At 37.0% G+C, this 22,549-nt stretch overlaps 3 protein-coding genes across 6 annotated transcripts; 1 reads left to right on the forward strand and 2 right to left on the reverse strand.

Moving 5' to 3' along the window:
* Window positions 1–465: 465 nt before the first annotated feature.
* Window positions 466–5,238, reverse strand: LOC147864810 (2,3-bisphosphoglycerate-independent phosphoglycerate mutase-like). The gene is made up of 10 exons (XM_087318973.1): window positions 5,086–5,238; window positions 4,501–4,666; window positions 3,916–4,043; window positions 3,271–3,421; window positions 2,916–3,119; window positions 2,025–2,452; window positions 1,753–1,945; window positions 1,545–1,640; window positions 1,236–1,394; window positions 466–848 (listed from the first exon to the last, which is right to left on the reverse strand). Exons 2-10 carry the CDS (start codon window positions 4,663–4,665, stop codon window positions 684–686), a joined length of 1,689 nt encoding a protein of 562 aa, XP_087175099.1. The 5' UTR covers window position 4,666; window positions 5,086–5,238; the 3' UTR covers window positions 466–683.
* Window positions 5,239–13,540: 8,302 nt separating this feature from the next.
* On the forward strand, window positions 13,541–16,924 carry LOC147864811 (hypothetical protein At1g04090-like). 4 transcript variants are annotated; one of them, XM_087318974.1, is made up of 3 exons: window positions 13,541–13,614; window positions 14,414–14,481; window positions 15,245–16,924. In XM_087318974.1, the coding sequence occupies exons 2-3, from the start codon at window positions 14,439–14,441 to the stop codon at window positions 16,813–16,815; spliced, it is 1,614 nt and encodes a 537-aa protein (XP_087175100.1). In that variant the 5' UTR covers window positions 13,541–13,614; window positions 14,414–14,438; the 3' UTR covers window positions 16,816–16,924. The 4 variants fall into 4 exon arrangements, with proteins under 4 accessions (XP_087175100.1, XP_087175102.1, XP_087175103.1 ...); XM_087318976.1 differs by having other exon boundaries at window positions 13,564–13,618; XM_087318977.1 differs by having other exon boundaries at window positions 13,605–13,622.
* Window positions 16,925–17,325: 401 nt separating this feature from the next.
* Window positions 17,326–21,459, reverse strand: LOC147864812 (uncharacterized). Its single transcript, XM_087318978.1, has 7 exons — window positions 21,114–21,459; window positions 19,797–20,015; window positions 19,421–19,699; window positions 18,993–19,066; window positions 18,791–18,896; window positions 18,351–18,688; window positions 17,326–18,268 (listed from the first exon to the last, which is right to left on the reverse strand). Exons 1-7 carry the CDS (start codon window positions 21,286–21,288, stop codon window positions 17,747–17,749), a joined length of 1,713 nt encoding a protein of 570 aa, XP_087175104.1. The 5' UTR covers window positions 21,289–21,459; the 3' UTR covers window positions 17,326–17,746.
* Between the last annotated feature and the right edge of the window lie 1,090 nt (window positions 21,460–22,549).

Below are 22,549 nucleotides of genomic sequence, written 5' to 3' on the forward strand. Positions count from 1 at the left end.
GAAACAATTTGAAAGGGTAGCTTCATGAGCCTTTCGTCCGAATGATAATCTTACACGAGCCATACAGGATATTTTCCTTCTGTTTTCAGCTGTCATCCTATCATCATTCTTTTATTGATGATGGTAAAACCATGATGTGATAAATCTGATCTCCACTCTATTAGTGATATTTTTATTGACCTTACCTAGAGGCTTAATCATTCTATTATTGATACTACCATCCACATGTGGACAAGACAACGCTTCTCTTTTGAACTCAACTTATCATGGACTGCATGATATGTTGAATTTGTATTAAAAACGATAACCAAATATGGGTAACCAGTAACTACTATACCATGCATGTCCTATCTAGCACACATGATATACCTCATATTATCTGCAAAATTGACATTTCAGAAGATTCTAAGAAAAGCAAATATTGGTATATTGCATATATTTTGACAATATTTAAGTCACATTGGATGTGTTAGAATCGCATGTAGCTTACTTTATTTCCATTTTTATAAACGTTATAAAATAGCTGTAGAATACAGGCGGCTGACATCTCCACCTAAAATGTGCAAAATTATCAATGCAAATAGATCCAATTTTGATTGGAGTGAGTTCACTCCATGTGTTTTTTGCATAAAAATCAGTTGTTTTTTTAGTTGGAAGGCTTTGCCAATTGAACTCTTTTGAACTTATGCATCCACAACTTCAATCAAAGAGGGCTCATAGTCGGAAGGAGCTTCGAAACCCAAAAGATTCATCATGGTGGCAGCTACATTAGCAAGACCACCTTTAGGAAGATCTGTGCGAAACTGTACTCCAGGAGATAAACCAGGCCCACCAATAGCAATAGGCACCTGGAAAGACATTTAATGAAATGTGTGAGCATTTATTTTCTTCTATTATGTTGCTTTAAACAGTCTAAGCGTCAAACTTTACCACTTTACCACTTTACCACTTTACCATTACAATGCTCTAAACTATTATAGTAGGTGAAACTTTGTAGGTTCTCTTGCTTTAAACTATGAGAGTGTAAGACTTTTCTATGCATTGTGGAGCAAAAGACTAGTGGAGCTTTTCTATAATGTTCGTTTACCAGAATTGAGATTGTGTGAAACTTTTCTAATATGTTGCTTAAAACAGAAACATCAGATACATAAAAATGACCAGATTATCAGTAATGAACTAGTTGCCAGAAACTGTGAGAGTTATGCAACAGAAACCATAGTAATTGAAATGATTACCGGGGAACATGTATGTGAAGTGAGAACTTGGATATTTCCATTTTTGTCTAGTAGAGGTTTGCTGGTCTTAGGATTCCTTTTGACCATATCTTCACAATTGCCATGATCAGCAGTCACAATATAGATCCCCCCAACCTCTTCCACAGCATCAAGTATCATCTGATAGCACAATAAGAAAATAATTATGTGCATCAAGTATCATTAGAGGAGGTAATTGGAACCGATATTGGAATATCAAGCTTAATACACACACACACACACACACATTATACACAATAGACATAAAACTACTTTGAACTATCACAATACCTTCACGGCCTTATCTGCGGCTTCACAAGCAACAGCTGTAGCAGACAGGTCTCCTGTATGCCCAACCATATCACCATTTGGAATGTTCACACGCACCTATATATTGTCAAAATATAAGTTCGCTAAGAGATGCTATGCATAATTTTTGTCAGGGTGCCTATATCTTTATGTACAGAGAAAAAGGTTTTCCGTATGAAACTATGTCTACCTGATCATATTTATGACTCAAAATTGCATCTCTTGCCTTCTCACCAATTTCAAGTGCTTTCATTTTGGGTTTAACATCAAAGGTAATGCCCTGATCACTGGGAATCTCCACATATGTTTCCAATTTCTCATCGAAATAACCTGATCGATTGCCATTCCAAAAGAATGTAACGTGGCCAAATTTGACTGTTTCACTGCAAAACAACCCATAGTTATGTTAGATATCTCAAACTTTATACTACGAACGAAGGGAAGATCGAGAAGTGCTTTCACCTGCATGCAAAAGTTCGGATTCCGTTCTTTGCAAAGTATTCTCCTGATGTTCTATCAATCTCAGGTGGACTAACCAAGTATTTAGTCGGGAGCTTCAATTCAGCATCATATTGGAGCAATCCAGCATAATGAATCTTGGGCACCCGCACACGATCAAATTTATCAAAATTCTCATATTCTATGGCTTTAGCGAGCATAACCATGCGATCTGCACGAAAGTTAAAGCTGACAACAGCATCTCCATCAACAATTGGACCCACAGCTTTACCATTCTCATCCACAATCACAAATACAGGGCAGTACTGATCATTAAAATTCGGTGTCACTTTCTTAAGGTGTGTCAGGGCTTCTGTTGCACTTCTATATTTATTAGGAGCTTCTCCCAGGAATTGGGCATCCCAACCTCTTTTAACCATGTTCCAATCGCTCTACATTTTCAGCCAGCCAAAGGATAAAGAAAAAAATTTGTGCAACATCAGCTGCAGATTAATTACATCATACATAAATTCTAGACAGATTTTCACATTGGATAATATATCACAACTCTTTACATGTTTCTCAAAAACCAGGTAGAAGTGGGCAAAACACATTTAGGTGTTCATCTCTCTTTAAACAAAACACAAGTTTTCTTGTGATAAACAGGTTGATCATGTGACAGCACACCACTAGTTTATCCTATTTTCCACTAGATGGCCGCATTCTGATGGAAGCCTAAATATTCTTGCCCATTTCTTAGAGATCATTAGTTAAATTACTTTATGATTAATATTTGATGGTTTTCTATACGGCCATATATGGAATTTCAGAGCTATGTAAGGGAAATGTTTAATGAAGGGTAGTTTTGAATTATGTATTGCTGTCTATGAGAAGACCAGTTTTGGAAATACATACATCATATCGGTCCATGGTGACATACATGCGACCACCTCCAGAAGCAATCAACGCATCAACACCTTGCTCTCGAAGCTCTTTCAGTTCATTTTCTAATTGCTCCACAAACCCAAAACTTGATCCATCCAAGACATCTCGACCATCTGTGAGGATATGCACCCTAATCTTCTTAGCACCATGGGCAACAGAACCTCTCAAAAGACCCTACAAAGGAAAACAGTTATTAACACAGTCAGGAATTGTACTTTCACTATGCTTATCCACTCACAACTAAATGGACTTAGCTGTCAATGAATATCAACTATTGTACTTATCAACATTCACAATAGATCAGTGTTTAATGAAAGAGATTTACCTCAAGCTGATCATATCGAGAGTGCACACCACCATCACTTAAAAGGCCGATCAAGTGAAGTGTACCATTTGGGAAACATTCCTTGACATGACGAAAGCCCTCCCCCTTGAAGATGCTGCCAGTGGCCAATGCTGCATCTACTAGCTTTGCCCTGTACCGTAACAATTTTTTACTTGTGAACTACAGATTATCCATCCAGTGAATTGATAAAACATAACCAGAAACAATGAACAGAAAACAAATGGAAATACACACAGAGATGAATAAAAGAGATCAGCCTTGCTCAAATATTCTACCGGTATGGTACCATTTCACTTATGAATGTCACACTTTCCTCCGGTCAGTGAATGGAAAACATGCCCATAAATTACCAAGAAAACAAGAAAAAAATTCTCACTTTTACTCGAATATTCAACAACTACATGATCACTTTGACTCATGAAACATAGATTTTTCTGCATTTGATGAATTGAAACACACCACGAAATGATCAATGAACTAATAAGAAAATCGGTCTCACTCAAAATACTCTACCTGTATATGATATAATTTTGACTTCTGAATGAATAACAATTCTCCCAAATTTAACAAATGGAAAGGCACACATAAAACAATGATTTAAGAAGCCACAGGAATAATACTAACCCTTGCTCAAATATTCTTCCTGAACCCAAAGCACTGTGTCCAACTTCACTGTTACCCATATCCTCTTCAGTAGGCAGACCAACTGCAGGGCCATGGGCCCTCACTTTCCTCCAATGCTGTGGAGCTCCCTACGCAAGAATAAACAACATAAGGTCAGTGAGAGTTAAATAAATTACTATATAAACAGAGCACAAGGCTTTAAATGACTAGTGTTTAGAAGAACAGAAAATCGGCTCTATCTTTGATACTTACGTAGAGTTAGATTATCTCAGAAGAAACGAAAACTGGCCCTAACTTTAACACTTACATAAGGTTAAAACCCTCTAGAAGAAAAGGAAACTGGCTCTATCTTTAAACACTTACATAGTGTTAAATCACCCTAGAAGAAGAGAAAAATAACCCTAACTTTAATACTTGCAGTGTCAAATCCCTCTAACAGAAGAGCATATGGGAAATAAGTATTAAATCACTATAACAAGAATAAGAAAGAACGAGAAGAGCTCCAAACTAACCCTGCTTCAACATTTGCATCGAGTTTTGGCAAGTAAAATGAAGAGGGTGGAGAGAGAAAGAGTTTATACGCACATCTTTGAGAGAATCCATGGTGGGAGTGTGGGCCACATGAATGGCGTTGTATTCATCTCCGACCTGCTCACCCCATCCATCCAGCACAACGACAGCCAAAGTCTTTCCTTTCGGAAGCTTTGGGTGAGCAGGCAAGATCCACTGGCTGTTGTCTATGATCGTCATTCTGCCACAAAGAAGAAAAAGAAAAAGACACTGAAAATTAAGGCTATCCTTCAAATGTTTTCAATTCTGGGTCAAATTTTGAAACACATACGGAATTCAAGACACCCTAATTCTCCTATGAAATAAAGTATAACAAGGTACTGCAGGCCTGTGGGATCAGCTTAAATGGACAGGATGGGCAAGGAAGCCCTAATTTCTCAACAGAAGATTTAAAAAACAGGTATTTGATCCAAGTTACGCTATGAGCTCAAAAAACTGATAGCACGGGTGAATGAACCCTAATTATGATCAAGAAGACAAGAAGAACCACAAACAAGAACAGGGCATCTGGTAAAAGCCACCCTGAAAATGTCTCCAAATCAGACGAAATCGATGCAGATATTTCAGAGGTCGGAGAGAAATCTTAAACAGATAAGATACCTTTGCAAGAAGGTCTGTGATGAGGTGAAAATGGAGAAGGAAAGCCCTGAGAGCGAGGCCTGGAAAACAGGGATCTGAAGGGACGAATGAATGAATGAATGAACCGAATGAGAGAGAGAGAGAGAGAGAGAAACAGAGATTTAAAGACTTGCTAAGGGATGCTCTGTTTTTATATTATATGTAGAGAGAGAGAGAGAGAGAGAGAGAGAGAGCAAACAGAGAAGAGGCAAAATAAGTGGGAGGACCAGTATGTATGTAGTGTGTCAAATTTGTCTCTAAATTTAGAGGCCAATTTGGCCTTTTATTGTCCTAGGGAAAAGACAATAGTACACAAATCAATCATATACATATACATATACATATATATGTATGTACATATGTATTTATCGTAACTACCTCTTCTTCTCAAGTTCCTCGTATATTTGCTCGCACGAGAATATGAAAAATGACAAACCCTAAATAAAGATAACCAGTCGTCTCAAAGGATACGAATCAAAAATCAAGAGAGAGAGAGAGAGAGAGATTCAACAAAGGGTCATAAAAACTTTGGCTTATCACCAAGGCTTAGCCCTAATACAAGAAGAAAAACATTCGGTGATAGAGACAAATGAAAGGTTAACAAACCCTAAGTTTCGGTAAAGAGAAGAGAGAGAGAGAGAGAGAGAAGGAAATATAGAAAAGCAAGTGTGAGAGAGAGGGAATGTGTTGCGCGTAAACTTTAACAAAGGAAAAGGGAAATGTTTGTCTTCTTTAAGGTAAAGAGGAGGGCGGCTCGAGCAGACTTGACCTTACGAGTGTCACAATGGCTAGAATATGCTTTTAACATATCCTTCCCCTCTATGAGAGAAAGAGAAAGAGAAAGAGAAATATGTGTTTCTTTGAGAGCGAGTGTATGAGTGAGAGAGAGAGAGAGAGAAGAAGGGGCACGGGTTTATGCTCCACAAAAAAAAAATGGGTCCCTTCATGCATTCATTTATTATTATCATACATACATGGAAATATCAAGATCCACACACACACACACATATTGGTTGTGTTTGAGAATTTTGGGTCAATAGGTTATGTTTCCTAGTCATAAGTGTTAAAACCATGCACAATTTCGTCAATTGCAAAACATTGTGCTCTCTTTTGTTTTTTCATAATTAGCTTACCCTATTGGTAAGTTGTTACACTATAAGCACTATGTTTGGGGTTCAAAACCTAATTTTCTCACTTCTCTATTACATACTTCATGCATATCTCTTAATTCACTAGATGCCACTGTGGAATGTAGGGGTTCAACCCATGACCTCTAGGTCTCCATTGTGCTCTCTCTCTTTCTACCATTTTCTTACTTCTCGTGCACGCTTCATTGTATTCTAACCCTCCCTTCCTCTTCAAACTTGATTGGATATGAAGCTCTACGATAAATTGCAAGGAGAGATGTGGCAAACAAGAAGCATGTGCAAGGTGGGGGGAGAGGGCTTGAAAGAACAAGATTGATATATATATATATATATATATATATATATATATATATATTATGTATATATATGCATTAAAATATCACAAGCATAAAAAACATGGGCTTAGAGGAGTTTCCCATGCTTCTATAAACAATGTAACCGGATACAGGTTGTGTAGTTTCTTAAGGTTGCTCCTATGCTCAAATAAAAAACATATATGTATGTGCCTCTGATGCCAGAGTTGGTGGGTGTATTCATTTAACAATAAATGGTGGGCAAGCTTCTTAATTGGTGAGGTGAGCTTTTCCCATTGACGCAAACATTTTACATTTGTGATTTCTCCTCCCCATAACATACACATGAGTCCATACCCCATGTGTTTAGTGTGGGAGAATGAAGGTGCCATAAAAGTTGGTCCCTGATAAGAACTATCACTCAAGGCTATAGGAACGACTCGTGAGACTACAAAAGCAAGGGAAATAAATTACAAGGATGCACCGAAGCAAGTGCATGCAACCCCAAGGGGTATTGTAGAACCCCATGGTGATTACTAATAGCGCACAACTCAAGAGTTCCAAACAAAAAGAGCAGAGGTAGAGTGGTTCCATCAAACCATCGTCTCTATCATAGAAGGCCAAAGCTTGGAAACCTAAGGTTGTCAAGAAAGGTAAGGAGAAACATAAATGACCAAACATGTGTCTGATGGAGGACAAATTAGAATACATTAGGAAGACGGATGTTTAGTTGTGTTGTATTTGAGAGCTTGCCTGTTCTTATATTTGTTTCAAATTGTACATAGAACATGAACTTGGTTTGATGGATTCCATGTGTGTATGTGAGTTTAAGGGGGCATCCCCTCTTGTAGCTCCACCCTTCTCATAAGTGTGGATATGTTGGAATATTTCCTCAAGGAGAACTATTTTTGTGATAATACATGGAGTGTTGATAGTAACAGAGTGATGAGAAAGGAGAACTATAGGCATTTACTAGCGCTTGTCAATTCTTGAATTTTACTGAGAAATCTCTCGCATTTGACAAATTGAACAAAAGATCTAAAAGTCTTTACATATATAATAATGTATTACATTTTCATTATTTCTATAATTTCCATTGCTTAATTACCTCTAAAAGTAGGCTCATACAATAAACGAAGTGAGGGTACGTTCAATGCATCAAATACATGCATTGTTTGATCAAAATTCAAATGTGGGGTCAATATGTTTTCCTTTCGATTTCAGGCAAAGAAATATGATGCAATTAATGTTGTATTCAACAAGTATGAAGATGGTTTATTCTCTAGTTTTACTTACTACCTAATGGGTACTAATCACAAAGAAACTTGAAATGTCTAATTTATCTTAACATTTGAAGGGTTAATTGATCGTACCTCATTAAGTGTATGTGACTCAAAAAGTGCACAACGAAAATACCAAACTTGATATAAGACATTTTGAGACATTCAGAAACACTGAGGCCAAATTAGAAATTTGTCAAAAATTAGGGTTATTTTGAGCAATTGCCCCACATATGTAGGCCATAAAACTTTTGCATTAGAAAATTTAAGAAAAGGGGTTTAAAAATGTGGCATTTCCTTGGCTGTATTGGAAATGTTGAACCAAAGATTATTTTTGAACCACATGTTTCCTGATGGTGGATTGTGAAGCGAGCCTTCGTTGGATGGTAACACTAAGTTTTGATTGCTTAACAAGCCTTTCCCAATGGCCAACGTTGAAAATAGATTGGGAACCAAGACAAACCTTTTCCCAACACCTTGTAATTATTCATTGAGATTCAAGACACTTGCTTAGATATATTAAACATGAAGTTGTCACATCTTTCAACCACATAAATAGAAAAACAATGGAGTCTTAAATTGAATTATACCTTTGAGTGCATCTCCTTGTGGCATATCTGGTTATTATAAAACAAGTGATGTTAACTCATTGCAACTTTCAAAGCATATTTCATTCCTAAGAAATTCATACGTTGAAATTAAGAAGTTGATTGCTTATATCATATGCATAAAGGATTTATTTATCTTAACCATATAAATGCATATGAATATGTGATTGTTTGTGAATTATGTATCTTACATGATCGCCTATGTTCATATTCCACACAAAAACTAATTAATATCCAATACAAATTCTGTTAGATATTAATTAGTTTATGTTTTGATTATGGCTGTTCTTCGATGTAATTCTTTTGCTAACTAATGGGAAGTAGTGTTTTTTTTGGAAAAAAAAAAAAAACTAATTAATATCTTAGATCAATCCATGCTTGCTTGAAGAAGACAAAGATTGTTGAGTACTAACCATTCATGTGCATGGCAACAAAATTTTAGGACAAACGCTAAGTTGCATATCAAAAGAAAATCGCTACGTGTGTTCATTAGTTTCTCAATAAATATATTTCCCATTAGTTATTTTGTAATGATGGTGTATGTCTTTGTGAGCCTGGTAACTCTTTGCGATGTTGTGTGCGCGCACTAGTTTTCACATAGTTAGTATGCATGAGCCATCAATGCTCCTCGCTACTTGTCACCTATGATAAGAAAATACGTAATGGTAGTGCTTGTGAGAAAAAGTGACATATTTCTGGTGTGAAATGTGGCAATGATATTTATTTACATCTTTCAAAACAAAAAATGTCCTTGGTTTTGTAAATCTTGCCTCATCATTTTTTTTTTCCAACAATGGTTTATATTATCTCTAAAGTGATTAAATGATACATGGACACTTCCAAATTTTCTTAACAACTTCATCATGGATTTTTTGACCTTTTTCAACTTCTCTTAGGCTAGCATAGGCATTGAAGGATATGTGAATTGAAGACTTCTTATTTGACTACTCTTGTTTGTCAATGAGCTCATTTTGTTCTTTGATCTTTCAATAAAGGTGCATGCTTGACTCGTTAGAACTAGTAGGAGAATATTGTAGAATCACTCGTGGAAAGTGATAACAACACATGGACAACAAAATGAAGACATATAGGCCACATGTGGAGTATGGCTTATGGTCAGTTATCAAACTAGTGAAGAAATGCAAATTACAAGAGATATGTGCATACTCCGCCCACCTTTTCTCATAACATTTAAGTGATAAGAATGAGTTCTCTAACTAATTGAATGAGCTAACGATAAGGACCGAACCTACACATGGTGGATTCAAAATCCATTGCCTTGATCCATTTGGTTGCGTTTGATGGGCCTTTTAAAACATGTCATGTTTAACAAACGTAGGCTTTGGGAGATTTATGTAAGACTTTAGCTTGTAAGAAATATTTATGTTAATGTTCTCAAAACCCCATCACATGAATACCATTCACACAATATTGGCTAGAGGAATTTGTGGCACCAAGAATAGCTCAAATTGGATATTGTGTGTTACCATTATTACCTAAAATTCAACTCCAAAAAGTTGGAATATCTCAAATGCTTAAAAAGCTCAAGATTTGGCCCCAAATCAACTTGATTGACAAGATGGGTTTTGGTGTGTGTAGACGCACTGTTGGTTGCAATTTTTAGCATTGACATTGAATTAGTTTGAGATTACCTCAAATAGACCCAAATCAATGTTTATCAAATGTGTAAGTAGTGCGCAGTTTGAGTATTGTTGCACATTCCATTATTGCAAATGTGTCGGTAAGGTTGCTTGATGAAAATTAGAAGGCCACACACTCAATCCTTACATTCCATAATAGCATCTAGGAAATCAAGACAAAAATATGTTAATTGTAAGAAGTCATGAAAGTTGAGGCTTAAGCTCAATGGATTGTATTGATAGTGTAATAATTTACCGATAAGACAAGCTAAAGTACAAGAAAAAAGAAAGTAACTAGATGTTACTATAGTCTTCAGAGGTCAAATAGGACCCATGAGACCAAAAAATATAATGTTTTCGTGTTGTACATGTGAAGGCAAGCAATGACTCTCAATGTTTACAAATGAATGTCGCAATTGAGAATGTGCACACAACGATTGTGAAAGAAATTTGTGTATGGATTAGTTTAATTGTTTGTTTCATTGGGGGCCAAAGTCTAAAGAGTTGTGAGATATAGTTGAAGTTCCATCTCAAAGAGTTTTGGAGTTTGTTGAAGCGCAATAATGATTCTGCATCTCGCCCAATTATGAGTTTATCTAGCAACGACTACAAAAATATTGCATTGGCTATAGGTCCTTTACCTTTACAAACAGAAGAGCAAACTTGGATTGACTAACGTTTATGGGGTGACACGTCATTTTTACAAGTGACTACTAATCATTTGTATCATTGCTCCATTGAGTCTCTTCGATGGTTATCATCTAAGGCCGAAGAAGAATGGAAAATACATAACTCTAACCATGGATGACGGGAATTCTTAAAACGTAGTGGACATTCTAAATTGCCACTTGTAACAAATGTCTTGATTTGGAGAGTTTTGATTGGGGGTTTGTCTTTGGGATTAGCTCTGAAGTGACTTGGACTAGCAACAATAATTGTTTCTTTACATTATTCATTAGTACTTATCATTTCATACAATGTCTGATTGCTTGTCAGCTTTGGAGTTGCATTTCTCAAATTTGACAAGTTTTATCACGGTGTTATTTAACTCTTAAACATTGGGTGTTTGCATAATTCACACAGGTTAACCCCAAATTAGAGATGAAGATCGTTTTCCTATTTTTGAGGTATTGGGGATTGCGTCATAATTGGGATATACGCAATTAATGCTTTTGTATTTGATGGTAGGCAGAGTCAAAGCATATCTACGAAAGTTGAATGCAGTACTAATGTGGCAATTTTCTTTATTGGAGCAAGTGAAAATTCTTTCCTCTATGCAGTGTTCGTCTTGCCTATTTGTAATTCAACATGTTCCACTACCCACGTGGTTAGTGGATGACCATACTCCATTGTGGCACCCATTGTAGGTAGTATTTTTCACACACATTTATTAATATAATTGTGTATCGAGAAAGAGAAGGAAGAAGAAGCATTCAAATGTTTTAGTTAACCCATTGTCATTACCACATATTGTTTCCATGGAAATCACCTTTCCCGATATTTTTTTGTCATTTCACACTTACCAATCCAACACAATCTCGATTAAACTTGCATACAAACATAAGTTAGGAGCAAATGCTTGTTCTCCTACATGTTACATGTATATTTCCTAAAGAAATGTTTGATATGGCATAATATGTACTTTTACATGGAGCTATATCCAATACCAAACACAACTCTCTAAAAAGAATAATGGGAAATCACGTGATTTAATGTCATCATACATCAATTCTAAGGGAGCGTGAAAAACAATCGCTATGGATTATATTGCATTGTCTCTTTGAATTAGTAAGTTATAAAAAGTTGTGGTAGTGTGTTCCAATATACATGAGACAATAATGTATTGGATTGATTCTAAAAGTTCAAACCATTTTGTACATCATTGGACAAAGGATAAATATATAGATAGGTTTGACCAAACCTAGCGCTAGAGAATAAAGGAAGTCTTCACACTAAAGATAGGTTACTTATTGTGATATACCACCATAAATTTATGTCCAATAACCATTTTATTAACACAAGAAAATGTAGACTTGTCACATTGATAATATTAGTTGATGAATGAAGAATAATATCAAACTTTTTTGAGTTATCCTATGACATGGAATGTGGAGAAGCATCTTGATCAAGGACGTACAAGACATGAACACAAATGTGAGGATAGACATTTGGACAGTCACACTCTACCTATTGGAGTTATACATGGATACAACTTTGCAAAACATACATAATCTAAACTCTTGTTATATCATTCTGTGCGCTTCAATGTGGTTGTAAGAACAAATCCCATCGGTATGCTTTCTAAATGGTTTCATAATTATTCCTATTGTGGAGTGGGGCCGGTTGAGTCTGGTTCCATCCCTATTCGGTCTTATCCTTGCCACTCCCATGCGGTCGCCATGCGTAACAATTAGGCACCATGTGCACGTGTGTAACTTCCCATTTGGGCATCTATATAAGTGGAGTGTTTGTCCACCGAAGGGGCAGAAGAGGTTCCCATTCCTTCTTATGTATATCACATATTAGTGGAGACGACAGGTTGTTCTCCCACACCTAAACCAACCCCTCACCTAGTTGTGCATCATGTAAGCTCATGAGCACTTTGCAATGCTCACCGACCTAAGGGACAACTATACTTGGAACTGCCAACACTATCCACAAATGGAACAAATGTTTCAAGCCATGACAAACCTCATTCTCTAGGTAACACATACAGATCAATCCATATTTTCGCAACATTAACAACATTCCACACTATCAAGGGTGATACAAGATTATTCAAATATTGTATTGATTTTGAATGCCAAAAGTCGTGAGACATGAGAGTATCACATAAAATGCTCATGGGAAGGTCTCTTTGAATGAGGGTCTCTTTGAATTTCAAGAGTTTCATAGAACATGTAAAATGAGGCGTCTCTCTGAGTTAAAACCAAACAAATTAACTTGGCAATAAAGGCATTAATCGATGAGGGAATTTTTGTGATGATATATATTAAAGGAGACAGAAATTATGGGCAACGATTAGTAATCGACGACGGTTCGGTTTCGGCTTAATCCTAGTCGAAACCAAACTAGTAAATCCTTAACCGTTTTGGGAGTTTTCAAACTTGGAACCAAAGTGGCTCCTAAACCGGTTAAGTCTTAATCAGTTTACGGACTAGTCTAGTCAAAAGGAGTTAGCTTTACACGGAATGGAAACTGCTTTGGCCCAAAACGGTTCAGCTCGGCTTGAGCCATCCCAAACTGAGCTCAAACTGGTTTCATGAAAAGCAAGGAAAGTCCAAGTGTGAAGCCGAAAGGTGGCGCAAAGATATTAGGAGTGTTAATGTTTGTCCGAGTGGCCATCAGAGGGTTGCCAATTTCATGTTGGGCGAAGGTAATTGAAACTTTGCCGTGCAAATGAGAGGTTACAGGTTCAATTCCGAGCATCTACACTAGTAATTCCAAGTCAGAGAGAGAGAGAGAGAGAGAGAGAGAGAGAGGGAGAGGGAGAGTATCACCATCCATCTCCCCTGTTGGCTTGCCAAACAGTCCTTCTAACTGTAAGTATGTTTTCTTTCTTTGTCGCTTCATTAGCTTGAGTCGTGCTAAAGCAAGGGAATAGGTTTTCTTCCTTTTTCACCATTCTTCCCGTTTTGTTTTCATAGCGTAAGATTCATATTCAAGCAAAGTTGGTAGGTTTTTGTTTTTAGCCTCTACTTTAGTTACCCATAGCTTAATCTCTGTGAAATCAGAGAGGCAATATACAATACAATTCAAAGCTCTGTATATCAATTTCATTTTGGATTCGCTGCAATTTTTCATCCGTAACGGGCTTCCACTTCTTCACATTTTAATCCTGCTTATTGTTTTTGTAATATCCTTATATTCTTCGAAATTTTGTCATGTGCACTCGATGATTGTATGTTATCTAAAATGTTTGAAGTTTATATGTATATAATGAATGCATTTCTTTATATTTGTGTTATGTACTGAATGCCTTGTGGTTTATGTATGAAACTATGAGGAGGTGTGTACGTGTTGAGACAATCTCCATCATTGTTCACAGCAAATAATTTCACTACAAGATCAATAAAAACTTAATATAAAGTTGTCAAAATGGTTTTGAAAATGATTGGATGGCCTCGATTTTGAAATCATTATATTCATTGTCTCAAAATTTGAAGGTATTTGGACCTTCAATTTTCATTTCTATCTTTGTTTTGTATGCAATTTGCTATAGAGACATGTACCTGTGTTCAAGTTTTTGCATGTAAATGTGAATTGCGCACACATACGGCGGCTTTATATTAGTACCTTACATGGACACTACGATATACCTCTAATGCTTTCATTTTTCAGATGAACCAGTAAAGGCAACAGCATTATGCACTCAATTGATTTGCAATCATCTAGTGTCTCTGCTGCTGGTTGTTATCGACTACTAGCATTCTCTTGTGCATCCATCTAAAGTTTGAATTATCATTGTTTTATGTTTAATATGATTTTTTAAACAATTCAACACATCTCTCTTTTTGCCTAGGATTGGCGTGTTACTATAGCAAAATATATAAATAGTAAAGAGTAATAGTGTTTTGCTATAGTAAGCCATGTAAATAAATAATAGTCATGATGTGCTGCTACAGGAAGTCATGTTAAGAGTCATGGAACGTTGCTAGAGTAAGCCACATAAATAGACTGAGTTGTGGTTGTAAGAATAGATAACAATGCTAGACAGTCTCAGATCATGATTCATGCTCATTCATCTCTGAAAATGAAAGAAAAGGATTCAAACATTTTTACCCATATGAATCAAGTTGTCTTTTAAAAGGAAAATAAAATCATCATTTTGTAGCCATTTCAAATATTTATTTTCATGTGTATATGTGTTGACAATGGGTTTCAACAAGTTCAGGGAGTTTCCTTTAGTTAGATCTTGAAACATAATCTCCTATATTGATTGATTTTGGCAAAATAGGTATACTCAATTGATGTTTTGCATTTAAGAGTGCATGGTATATATTGTATATGGAAAACCATATTGACCATTATTCTCTTAATATGATGAAGAAAGCATTAAAAAATCACATTAAAAAAACTTCTAATTCCGTAAAAACTGAAGAAAGCATTGATCATTTCTTTTTTTAATGTGCAGCCAATGACTGAGTGAGCTTCATCTGATTGAGTGTACAGGCACAGATTTTGCAACTGGCAAGCTTTCGTTTAGTGACATTGAAATTGCTGAAATAACTACATTCGAAAAGGTGTGGAGCGCATATGAAGGAGGATTGGGAAACAAAGGAGTATCTTTCTATAAGCCTGTGAATCTTCCTGAGGAATTTCAATGCCTTGGATTTCTAGGCCATCCAAATATCAAGTCTTTGTCAAGTGGAAGGATTTTAGTTGCAAAGGGAAAGGATCATGATTTTGATCATAAGCCTACCTTACAAAACCCTGTTGATTACACATTGGTGTGGGGCCATGCTGAATCAAATGTGAAAGTTAGTGGTCCAGCATATTTCTGGTTGCCCATTGCACCCAATGGCTATAAATCATTGGGATATGTGGTCACAAAGAAACTCGAGAAACCAGGTCCCAAGGATGTGCTGTGTGTTCTTGATGACCTTACTGATTCTTGTAAAGCAACTGATTCTATTTGGGGAACCGAATCTCCATCTACTTTCAATGTGTGGAATGTCGCACCAGTGTTGATTGGGACAGAATCAAAGGGGATCCCAGTAGGTTCCTTCTATTGTAGCATTGGAAACAACACAAGCTCTGTCCCTATTGTGTGCTTAAAGAATTCGATGTTCTCAATATCATCCATGCCATCACTTCCACAGCTGAAGACCTTGATTAGCAACCATAGCCCTACTTTTTTTTTCCATCCTGAAGAACTCTACTTCCCTAGCTCAATCTCATGGCTTTTCACCAAGGGGGTGTTATTGCATGCAAAGAAGGATGAGAGGACAATGCTGGTTTCTAATGACGGATCAAATTTGCCTATGGGTGGAACAGATGATGACGAGTATTGGATAGATTTCCCTAGTGGGAATAACAAGGATGAGATAAAAAAAGGGAATTTATCCACTGCTCAGGTGTATATCCATGCAAAGCCGATGCTCGGGGCCACATTCACAGATATTGCAGTGTGGATATATTATCCTTTCAACGGGCCAGCCACAGCTAAGGTTGAGCTTCTTGACTTAAAGCTAGGGAAGATTGGTGAGCATATCTCAGATTGGGAGCATGTTACATTACGGATCAGCAACTTCACCGGAGATCTTGACAAGGTGTTCTTCTCACAGCATAGTGGCGGTGTGTGGGTTGATGCAATTGATTTGGAGTATAATGATAATGAAGGTGGAAATTGTGTTGTATACTCGGCAAAGTCTAATCATTCAGCTTATCCACATCCAGGGCTTGTGCTTCAGGGTGATGGTGGGGTTGGTCTCAGGAACGATACGTCTAGAAGCAAATTCTTCCTCAATAGTCATGACAGCTACCAAATAGTGTCAGCAAACTATCTAGGGATTGAATTAGCACCTGAAGAACCTCCATGGCTTCAATATATGAGAAAGTGGGGACCCAAAGTGGAATATGATTCCGAGGAGGAGATTGAAAAAGTGATTAAAAAGATTCCCTTTTTCCTTAGGTCCAAATTAAGAGCTCTTTTGCATAGGCTTCCTAATGAGGTGTTTGGTGAAGAAGGTCCTACTGGGCCAAAACAGAAGTTTTCATGGGAGGGTGATGAGACAAGATAAGTTTATTCCTGTTTTGAAGCATTTGAAAATAAATCCACCTTGAGAATCTGCAGATTCATGTGATGTTTAACATTGATTGACCTTTGGCTAATAAAATAATAATTGTCAAAATCAGAGTTCATGGCTTCACATTGTTTGCAAAACATTATAGTGGCAACAAATCAATGTAGAATACAATAAATGATGTTAATTCTTTGTCAATAATCTTTTGGTTCCATTATAACTTCAGCAGATACTGTTTTGCAATCTCATACAAATGCATTTAATACACACGTTTGAATATCCAGAAGCTTATCACATTATGGGATACTCATTGTTGGAAATTCTAGTACTCATGGATTCTTATTATGACTTGCAAATTGGAGCAAAATGGACAGCATGGCAGCTATAACGCACTTTGGTTTCAATAGTTAAGATTAATTCAATCAATTGGATTATGAATCATTAATATATGAGAGAGTCAAGAAGTAAGATTAATGTGTCTATGGGCACTATAAAATTCAAAACATGTTTGTGCAACTCTGAAAAATTACAGAGCAAATGTCAAATGTTGACAAAAGTTCATGATATGATCTCATAAAAGTTTCAATCTGTCTCTTACATCCAATTTTGTGAAAAGCTTACTTGGATAAATCCAATTCTGCAGTAAGTTCACAGATTATATAGTTTGAAGCAAAGAGATTAATTACTACAAGTACTTACAAAAATCATTGGACGGTCACTACATCCAATCATAGTATTAGCATAGCATTAGACATATATAGTATCTACTTCTCAAGGTAGTAACATATAATCCCAGGCTGAAGTTCTATGAGCACCATAAGCAACATCCCTCTAAATGATAGCGATGATGCGGCTGCATTAATGCACTCTGTAGGGGGGTGAACGCTATAGATTGATTTACAATCTTCTACAGATTCTTTCTAGAAACTTATGGTTTACCTTTTATAGCATTGGTCAATCTTAACAGAGCATCCTGATCAACAGAGTTCTGCGATATAGCCTTGCCAACCTGCCAATTTAGATAAGAGTTCTCTTGTCCAGGTGAATCTTTGCCAGAAAACAGAGCTTTTGGGCTCTCTGCCAGCGGAGATTTGTTGTAAACATTATTCTTTGCCTGCAGAACCTGTGTGGAATTTTCAGGTTTCTTTCTGTTTGCCAAATTCAATGAAGATCTACCTGATCCAAGCAATGCAGCTGACATTGAGGGAATCTCTGTAATGCGTGTAAGAGGTCCAGATGTGGTGTTCAATGAAGAGACATCGGTTCCCCTGTTATTATTAATCACTGATGATTCAGTGACTTGTCTTGATTTAAGTGAAGCAGCAGGAAGCTTCAATCGAGTATTCTGCATGTTGTTGCTGTCGACGTCAACATCTAGCCTAGTCGTTGTGATATTTCGGCTTGTAATGTTTTCAGTGCTACTTGTTGCAACTTGGGATGCCATTCGACTCTGCAAAAGATTGCCACTTGTTTAACTATTGCACATATAGAGCATTCTTGGCATAGCAGGAGCTGAACATAAAACCTCATACCGAATCAAAGAAGCCTAGTTTTGGCGATGGCATACGCAAACCGGATGGCTTATCCCTGGATACCATTCCAGGCTTTTCAAGATGTGATGGTTTTTTTGTAGTATTGGTAGATATGGCAATTTTAGCAGCTGTAGAGGCAGATTGAGGCCGATGTATTGCTGTAAAAGGAAGCTTCTGCTTTTTACCTCCCTCGGCTTTTCCAGACAGGCTGAAAGACTTGCTGTTTAATGTACCAGGTTTAGGATGAGAAGTACCCTTCATGGAAACAGATTCAGATGCAAAAGTAACTGATCTTCTACTTGGTTCCACTTCATCAATTTCCCTCCTTCCAATGGCACCTTGCAGGGAAACGGGAACATCCTTGATCAGTACACTTTGAAATAATGCAAAAGGAGCATTGAAATATCTTTAATTAGCATATTAAAGGAGATTTAGAGTACTTGATGTTAAGGAACCCGATCCAAAGTTACGTTTGTCAGTTTCTTTTGTTTTTTGCGGGTGCTCTGCCTGAGAAGCTTCTATATGAGATGATGTCACAGACTTTTCCTGGAAATCACATTTAATATACACAGTCAATGGAAGACAGAGAAAAGTTTTTTACATAGTACCACTGAAGTCATGTCAAATGTCAAAATGATATACCTGGTTTAAACAAATGGATTCAACCCTCGATGTCAATGGAGGCTTAGATATGCCATGCCTGATTCCAATTAACCCTGCGAGCGAGGGACAAGGTAATGGATGTAAATCAATCAAAGAATCAATTCTACAACATTTCTTTTCATGCCAGACAGAGTGAAATATTGAAGTAAAAATATGCACTGACAATGTAGGGTAATTATAACCACTCAAATTCATACAAAAAATAACTCCTTGCTAGAATCTTATTAGTAATTGACATACTAGTAACCATGCATGCAAGGTCTCCTAAGATGCAATGAGATGTAATCAAGATTCCCTGAGATGAGGAAAGAATCTTTATTTAGTGGAGTCTAATCTGACGGTTACATTTTTCTCCAGTTACTTATAATTGTCAACATGATGGTCATAGGTCAGTTATTATGGCTTACCATTGCTGTTGCTAAGACACTGCTCAGGTCGTTTAAGTCCTGTGCCAATGAGGCTATTTACGCTGCTTCTTGAGCTGTGTGTAGTTGCCATTGCCATATTTTGTTGGCTGCTCACACATGAGGTGATTCTTTGAGACGATAGATGAGCTTTCGGTATCATGACTGGCTTCAAAAGCTTTGAAGCCTGCGCAAACTGCCTGTCACTACTTGGTTTTGGGTTCCCTGGGACCTTTTGGAAGGTCTTATTGACAATTGACAACTCCTCAGAATCAAGCACTCCTGCACAAATACATACACAGAAAATAAGCATCTCCAAGTACGCATCAAGGATCTGAAGATCAGTAGCCTGTTGATATTCATCAAAGTCAAAGCTTACCCTCCTCTGTAATGAATGCATTGTTCCATGCCAAACTTTTCCGGAGGTTAAATCCATTCTTTTTCTTCTTCGTTTTCAAAACAGGTTCTTCAGTCAATAAAGGCAAATCTACATCCGCTGTCTTCTCAGGGATGTCTTGGAAACTCAAAATTTTTTCTTGAAGAAAACTAGTAGCTGAAATGACATCTGTATCCAGCATTTTGTCTGATTCCTCAATCACTGCTCATAGAATTTTGACCATCAGACAAATCAGAAATGCAATGCATATATAATCAAATCTAGCACATTTACATGGACTGCAATATTTAAAGCACACAAGAGGAAACAATAAATCAACAGGAAAACATGCAATACAATGTTTATACAATCACGTTTCTTCTTCAGATGTCCAAAAGCATGCCAGAGACCATAACGAGGATATCCTGGCAATAGCATGATGGAATCAATGCAAACATGAGATATTCTGCTTATAACTAACAGATTATCCTCCGTAAAATGATGTCTAAATATATACAGTATTGCCGGATCAGAGGCCATAAGCCCAAACAACTAGATTAAAAAGAAAAACTTTGTTTCCATAGGAGTAAAATTCAGACTAATCCCAGCCAAGTTTCAAAATTTTCGAAATTGTCTGCCCACGCCAGACACAGACTCTGGAAAATGTGAAGTGCCATGCATTTTTAAAGGTGACAAACAAGGAAAAGTATCCCTCGAATACTGATGGGTAGTAGATACACATAATAGAAGGTAGCCTCATCATCCCTGGAAATTGGAAAGTCTATCTTTTGCTCCTTACAGAGAACAATTAATGAATCCGTGTGAATTTTCAGACATTCTGGCCTCATCATTTGTGTGTCCGCTGAGATTGAGACAGGTTGAGGAGGAATACTAAATAAATCACTGGCTTTAAGAGATCCATATCTACGTCCAAAGGAAAAGCAATCACATTCGCTCCTCAAAGGTAACCTTTAAATCATTCTACAGAATTCTTTCTAGCCAGAAAAATTCCATTGTAAAGCTACTGAGAGCTACGAGTAACATACTTCCACATCTAACGTTACAATCAGTTCTATGATAGTTACAAAAAGAGTAGAGAAGCAGCAAGTGAATGAGGATGACAGGATGAAAAGGCAAAGCATGAGACATCATATGAATTCATGGGAAGACACTGTGGTTTGGTAAAATCAGAAAGTGGATAACACTGAAATTGTTGACAGAGAATAGACGAATCAACCTGCAGGAAAGTCACATCCTACCGCATCTAGTTCCATAAGCAGAGACCGAAGACGGTGACCAGCGAAAGAAAACGTTAAGTACCTGAAGGAGAGTCATGATCCTGGCTATGGCTAGATAGTCCTTCTTTGCTTCCTAGAGGCAGCAAGCTATCATCTTCCAGACAAACATCGAGAAAAGAGAACTGATCCACCATATCCAGAGGGGATGGACTGCATAGAGAATGGAGCGAGGTGAGAGCAGCAGTGGCAGGATCCATGTTCAAAGCAAGTAGGGAAAGCTCAGAAGAAGAAGACAGCAGGGATCATCAAGGTGGAAGATAATATAGCAAGTCCGTGAAAATTCTCAGAGAGAAGCTTCTCTGTCCTTCCTGTTTCTCTGATTTGCCTTCTGTGTCGAAACCCTAAATGGCGTTCTTTCTGTCGATAATCCCTACCTGTCTGACTGACTGAGGCGATCTTTTCTTGCTTCTGCGGCTCTTTGTGTGTGGTATCATGTATGTAATTTACATTTTTATTTTTATTTTTATTTTTTGTAATTATTTCTTTTTCCTTGTAATTACGATTATTTGAAATCGCAAAGCGCAATGGCCGTTGGAAAACTATCGGAGAATTTACAAATTTAGCCTCACATATGTTTGAGAATATTATTTATCACCCCAAACATAAACACGTGAAAACCTCGCTTTGTGTTTGTGAGAGTGCCTCTCTCTACTTCTACTAAAAAGTAAAAGAACCCCCTCCTATGTATGTACATACATGTGTATACATTACATATCGCATGTAGGAAATGATATACACATGTATCTTGCTTTGAAGCAATTCGAATTTGTGTTCAAGATTCCGACCCAATCCGTATCGAATTGTGTATCGTATCGACCCAATGGTATATGGGTAGAAACACTTACCATAAAAGAATTACTTTCCTACCCGTCGAAACAATTCCACTTGCTTTCGGTTGTACATTTCAGTTCAGTGTTGCTTGAAACTTATGTTTATCCATTATGAGAATCACAACCCCCCTGTGCCCTTTTGATACTCACATTAATTGGCCCAAAAACCACCACGTGTGCCCATTCGTAAAGCTTGTGTCCTTGATATTTCGAAGTGGACACTTTGGGAGATGTGGTTGCTTTGCACCGAAATATACAAATGTTGACTATTACTGATAGACCCTAGGGTAGGTATTCAAAAGTCATTGCCACAATGTGATTATAACTTCTCAACTATGCTCAATGTATTGTTTTCACCAATCTTTGATCACTCAAAAGCTTGCTCCTTGCTAGGATTAAATAACGTTTAAACCTTTATATTATTGCTATTGCATGATTCACATTGAATTGGATGGGCCTCTCAAGATACATGTTGGAATCCTACCATGTACACATGTTTCAATGTATTGTTTAAAGAGTATACTTGTCCTTTCTTTATGCACGCATCATCAATGAAACAACTCATATGGCAACAATTTTAGAATGTTTTAGTGATTGTATAATGTAAGTTGCCTTGTATGGTTTTTGG

The sequence above is a fragment of the Azolla caroliniana genome, unplaced genomic scaffold (assembly GCF_043228905.1).
Source record: "Azolla caroliniana isolate FFs.n. ecotype wild unplaced genomic scaffold, voAzoCaro1.0.p SCAF_4, whole genome shotgun sequence".
Taxonomy (NCBI): domain Eukaryota; kingdom Viridiplantae; phylum Streptophyta; class Polypodiopsida; order Salviniales; family Salviniaceae; genus Azolla; species Azolla caroliniana.